This window comes from Hibiscus syriacus, unplaced genomic scaffold, assembly GCF_006381635.1.
Source record: "Hibiscus syriacus cultivar Baekdansim isolate YM2019G1 unplaced genomic scaffold, ASM638163v2 tig00001296_pilon, whole genome shotgun sequence".
In the NCBI taxonomy this organism is placed as follows: Eukaryota; Viridiplantae; Streptophyta; class Magnoliopsida; order Malvales; family Malvaceae; genus Hibiscus; species Hibiscus syriacus.
In genome coordinates, this window is record NW_024061861.1 from 1 (window position 1) to 5,567 (window position 5,567).

Here is a 5,567-nt window from a genome sequence, read left to right on the forward strand (position 1 = left end):
TTAAAGTGGACACCATCAATAAAATAAATAATTAATTGAAGAAAACTTAAATTTAAATACCTACACTCACCAAACTGTGGCGAAAAAGGAACGTAGAAATAGTTTTCCGATGGTAAAATATATATTTTTAATAATTAAATTGCCACTTATTGAGAACCTATAATTTAAATATCTGAATAAGTAGCACGATTTAAATGTAGATGGATTAACCCCCCAAGCATTTGGCATAAATTTCATGTTACAATGAAGTTTGAGCTTCCCTTATGAAGGATGATGTCTACAAGGACATGACTTCGAGTTCAAGCCCAGTGTGCAACCATTGAATATTCTAATAATCCTTTTTTTTTTCCTTTTTTTTTTTGGGTTGGGGGGGGGGGGGATGAATATTCTAATAATATTGAACGGCTGCATGAAACATATATGCAAAGGGTTAATTATATTAATAATCAAATCGAATAGGTATTAATTGAATTAATTATATTCTTATTAATTAATTAAAAATAAATTAATAATTAAATTCTTTAATTAAATTAAAATAATTTTAATTAATTTAATAAACTTTTTTAATGAATTAAATTTCTTAACAATTTTTTTAATTCAAATGTACAATTCATATAACATTGAATTGAAACGAAAGTGCATTGTGCACATTGTAATGGTGAAAATTAAAATCCAAATCGAATAAGTGTCTCTTGGTTTATGATTTCATTACTTTACGTTGCAGTTTGTGCTTATCTAGGCAGTGACCTTATTCGATTAAGGGCTTCGGTTTTGCTCGGAAGCATCATTCCGCTGTCGGCATTGTTTGTTTGGGATGCTATTGCACTTGGCCTTCCAACGCAAGCTGATCAAATTGTTGAGCTGATCAAACACAGATTCATGTAGGATTGTTGTGAATGGTTCAAATAGTTAGATAAATTAGCTGATTGGCAGGTGAATTTATTTCTTTTTCAGGGTAGAATGAAGTGAAGTTTCATTTATGGTAGAAGCATTTTCACTTCTGGCTGTTGGAACATCAATGATTGGCACCCTCATCGGCTTCTCGGAGTTCTTTAAGGAGCAGCTTAAGGACCTGTCATGGAATTCTTCTTCGTACAGGTTGCTCTAATTTATGTTGCTACGACTCTTTATACCTAAAGTATCGTATTAAACACCCATATCCGATACAATTTCGGAAATGAATACGAGAATGTGATCCAAATACGTGAAAAGTACCCGGAGTTTGGTACTTAACCCTGTATCTGACATTCTGTTTTAAAACTATGCAGATAACGCCATTGGCAGGGGATGAGGTACAGCAGGAACCAGACAAACCCTTAGCACTGACAAATTGGTGGGGAGAAACAAAAACAAGGTTCACAGCAATGGCAATGGTGGTCACTCCAACACTTTTAGTCTCCACAAACAGTTCCAGATGCCTTCTTGCTGCTACTGATATTGCTGTAAGTTCAATAACACATCTGAATCCACACTTGGATGCCATTTTTCTTTTCATTCCAAAGGTTTTAGGATGCAGAACTTCAAGCAGTAGGTTTTATTAAGCGTCTATGTAATTGAAGACCCAAGATTAGCTTCATCATAAGTTTCTGGGACATTGATGCAGGGGGTTACTGTATGACGATGCTGTATGGAGTTTCTTCCACCAGCAATGGCTTGGGCCATGGAAACCAGAGAAGGTGAAGGCATTAACATTTTAAGCCTGCAATTTTCAGAGTTGGATTGTTTGCCTGTTGTTTAATTGTGGAGCAAATTCTCCATGATTTCTTGGCATTGCAATTCTGAGAAAAAGGATACACAAATGTCTGAAATAGTTACAAGTGATTTAGTTGTTCATTTATCTCAATGATTGGATTAATTTGTAGATTGTAAAAATAATAAAATCTAATAGAATTAATTCCCTATCGATCACTTTGCATCATACCAGTGGCTACTTTAGTATCTACCCGCATTTCCTTTCAATCATATGAACTCATTCAAGTTTCATCTATTTGAACAAAGTGGAAGAAATATTGCTTACATGGACAAACAAATTTCAAACATGCATATAAAGGTGTCCATGAACCCATTTATCAATAGTGAGCTGAGATTAAGTTCCAGAAAGTACTGAAGAGAAACAATTTATATTTGGGAGCACACAATGAATTTTATTTCAGAACAGGAAGATGATAACATGGCACAACTAAAATAACAAAAAAAGGATAAATTATGACATTAAATTGTTCCCAAACATGAGCTCTAGGTTTTGACATAATCAAACAGGGACTGATTGAAGGTTGTCGACGACTAAACCGTCATTCTTCATGGAGAATCCCTAGTTTCTCACAGTTGTCACATTTTGCAAAAGCATCCGTACAACATCATGAGATATCCTTGCAGCTTCATTCTTCAAGTGATTGATCTTTGCATCTGTTTCGATCTCGAGCCGCTTCACATTAGCCCCCGAGTCTCCGCTGCTCTGTATGACAATCCACAAACATGGATAAGAATCAGATTTTAATTGAACACACATAAATCAAGAAGATTTACAGAAATTATGTAATTATGAGATAAATTAAGCAACAGATATATTCAGTAAAAGGATCAGTTGGTCATATATAGATTTTAAGCAATCAGCACATTGCTGTCATTGAAACTGGCTAGATCACAAAATTTACGAAGTCATACCTCAGCTACCTTCTTCTGAAACTCATACTCTACTTGAGCACGATATTCAGCAATCTCTTTCTCTGCTTCTTCCTTGGCCTGTCTTAGTCTAGCCATTTTTGCTGAAGGAAAAATACAGAAGTGAGTGGACATCGAATTCTCCCAAAAAAAAGGGAATGACTACTACTATTGGAACAGAAACCATGAAAGTCAAATCAACTTCTCTTCTATGTTTAGTTCGCATCTAAGCATTCGTCAAATGGCAGTAGCCTAATAAGCAAACAAAAACTATCACGTAGCTTCCACGAAGTCCACACATGCTTGCAGCATTTATATGATTACATAGTGTAATCAAGTCTCTTTATCAAGTGACATCAAGGGTGCAAAATGTGTTCTATAAATCCCGAATGTACCATTCTTAAACTAAGACTGCATCAATGCAAAACAATTAAGAAAAATGAATAAATTTCTCAAAGTGGTGAGAGAAACATAGAACAAGACTAGTGCTACCATTTCTTGAAGCATTGACAATGTGCTGAGCCTCTTGTTCTGCAGCTAGCAGTTGTTGGATACCATTGTGGCCTCTGTTGGCTTCCATATTTGCTGAATTCTGTTACAATTAATCCAAATGTAAGTTTTTTTTTTGGTGGAGGTGGGGGGGGGAGAACAAAAATAGTACTCTAGTAATTGTATAGCTATAAACTGCAGTCACACCATAAACTGAACAAAATCTATTGTAACAACAGAAGGCCGACTAATAACTTCGGTTTAATAGTAGTAAATCATGATAAGAGACTAAAAGGCCTTCGTTAGATCAATTATGAACATGAACAACAAAAGCATTATAATACATGTCCCATACCGCCCTTTCGACATCCCTAGCTCAAACGTCACAAAATTCAATTGCCATTATTAGATCCATAGCAAATTTAAAATTCAAAGAGACTTCTAAGAATCCAAGGACCTTATTTTCATGCCTACCAATCAATTACATGTGTATTTTAAGACAGCCATATAATGCACTTTCCTCGCCTAAAAACATAAACCCGTGGACAAGTGATTCAATCTAAGTCAAGTTTAACGTCCAAATCTTATACATCAAATTCTTATGACTAACATTATTCGATCACCAAGATAATTGACAACAATACCACCATTAGAAAGACCAGTAATCTCCTTCAAAAATTCTCAACACCCTATTTTCAATTAGCTCAATATCACTAAAATGACCAGGACCATCACAAGAATTTAAACTCAGTTTCTAAGCAAAATAGTAACTAACCCATCAAATCTAAGTCCATAAAAAGTAGGAAAAAAACTACCCATAAAAGGTATTCACTAAAATAATCTAAATCTAAGCGAATTACAATTATAGGTTAACTAAATAGTCAGATCAAAGTTTTTTTTTTTTTTCATAAGAAGGGTGAGCTTTTAGATTTATATGATTTTCAAATTATTTAATACAATTGACATAGTTAAAAAGCGGTGATCCGGAGAGTTAAACAATATCAACACTACGAGAAAAACGACTGAAAACATCAGGAAATGTAAGGAAGAAGTAAAGAGAAAGATTGGAAGAGAAGACGTACCCAAGAGAAGCGGAGTTTGTGATTTGAGATTTAGCAAGAAAATTTAGTGGGAAATAAATAATGGATACTTATTTAAAAGAAATATAAAATAATTTTATGAAAATTATAATAAATATAATATTATATTTGATAAACTTTGATAATATATGAACAATGTAAAATCTATCATTCACACAATATTCACTTGCACTAATATAACATAAAATTAATTTTCCAATTCTATTTTTTCAGATTATTTTCGTTTAGCTTAATTACGTATAACATATTTTATTTATGAAAATTATACTTGTCGAATTTTAATTTAAATTAAATGATCAAATTTAAACCAAGTATTTGTATATTAAAACATCAATAAGTAAAAAATTGTACCATTTGTAAATTGTTGGAGAACAAATCCAAGGCCTTTTAGATGCCAAGCAAGAAGCTTCATAGTGCGAAAAAGTTGAAGGACTATTTTGGCATTTTTTAAATAAAAATTTAATAAAACTAGACCTAAGATAGGATTTTCGAGTACAGATGACAACGGATCGAATATCAAAACTACACATGAACCGGATTCAGTGATTGGAGAAAGAGCCAACCACGTTCATGTACCAACGATGAAGATCCGGAAAATATAACGACGATGAAGAAGAATTCAATCATATCCTATAAGAATCAAACCTGTATTATACATTTGATAAGATAACAACGGGCCAAGGATTGGCCACAAGTTTACTACAACCATGAAGAACGCAGTCATTAGTCTTTAAGTTGTACAAACTTTTATTCAGTTTATTGCTTCCTATTTGTTTTGTACAATTCTGCTGTAGAAGGATGGATTGCAGCGCCTGAAACAAATGCCATTTGCAGCATCAGTTATCTTCTTCATCGATGCAAGCTGAATGCAGTAATTCAAAACGTTAGGTGATAGTAACGAATCTTGGCACTTAGAAACAAGAAAAGATGTATATAACAAGGAAACATGGATCGAAAGAGAACACATATATAAACCGGGTATAAAGAGAGCTAGTAAAGCCGGACATGGCATCCATCGATGTGAAACATGATTGAGTAGCGAAATTCGAAAGCAATTCCAGAAACCATAAGGACATGGAACAAAAAAAATGTAAAATAAAAATCATCGCTAGAAGTTGATATGCATCAGTGGAAGCAAAAGGTCACAGTGTCTTTCGGGTTTCTTGCTTTTGATGGCAGGTAAAACCGAGTTAACCGATACTATTTTGAAAAGTTTACTAACAGAACATATAGAAACAGGTTTTTGCTTATACCTTTGGTTCTTGCCCAAGCTCAATAAACAGAAACACAAAGGAAAAAGAGATGGAAACTTGAAAA

At 33.7% G+C, this 5,567-nt stretch overlaps 2 protein-coding genes across 2 annotated transcripts; one reads left to right on the top strand and one right to left on the bottom strand.

Moving 5' to 3' along the window:
* The first annotated feature begins 960 nt into the window (after window positions 1-960).
* Window positions 961-1,680, top strand: LOC120124518. Its single transcript, XM_039143183.1, has 3 exons — window positions 961-1,098; window positions 1,269-1,527; window positions 1,604-1,680. Exons 1-3 carry the CDS (start codon window positions 1,078-1,080, stop codon window positions 1,678-1,680), a joined length of 357 nt encoding a protein of 118 aa, XP_038999114.1. The 5' UTR covers window positions 961-1,077.
* A 397-nt stretch (window positions 1,681-2,077) lies between these two features.
* LOC120124547 (V-type proton ATPase subunit G1-like) lies at window positions 2,078-4,271 on the bottom strand. The gene is made up of 4 exons (XM_039143200.1): window positions 4,232-4,271; window positions 3,154-3,266; window positions 2,665-2,765; window positions 2,078-2,455 (listed from the first exon to the last, which is right to left on the bottom strand). Exons 2-4 carry the CDS (start codon window positions 3,239-3,241, stop codon window positions 2,312-2,314), a joined length of 333 nt encoding a protein of 110 aa, XP_038999131.1. The 5' UTR covers window positions 3,242-3,266; window positions 4,232-4,271; the 3' UTR covers window positions 2,078-2,311.
* Window positions 4,272-5,567: the final 1,296 nt, after the last annotated feature.

Bases quoted from the DNA above. Each gene is read 5' to 3' on its own strand.
- LOC120124518 (XM_039143183.1), top strand. From the start codon at position 1,078: ATGGAATTCTTCTTCGTACAG. The intron at 1,099-1,268 runs GTTGCTCTAATT...AAAACTATGCAG, and splicing joins TGGAATTCTTCTTCGTACAG to ATAACGCCATTGGCAGGGGA. The intron at 1,528-1,603 runs GTAGGTTTTATT...ACATTGATGCAG, and splicing joins AGGATGCAGAACTTCAAGCA to GGGGTTACTGTATGACGATG.
- LOC120124547 (XM_039143200.1), bottom strand. From the start codon at position 3,241: ATGGAAGCCAACAGAGGCCACAATGGTATCCAACAACTGCTAGCTGCA. The intron at 2,766-3,153 runs GTAGCACTAGTC...TTTTTCCTTCAG, and splicing joins TGTCAATGCTTCAAGAAATG to CAAAAATGGCTAGACTAAGA. The intron at 2,456-2,664 runs GTATGACTTCGT...ATTGTCATACAG, and splicing joins TTCAGAAGAAGGTAGCTGAG to AGCAGCGGAGACTCGGGGGC.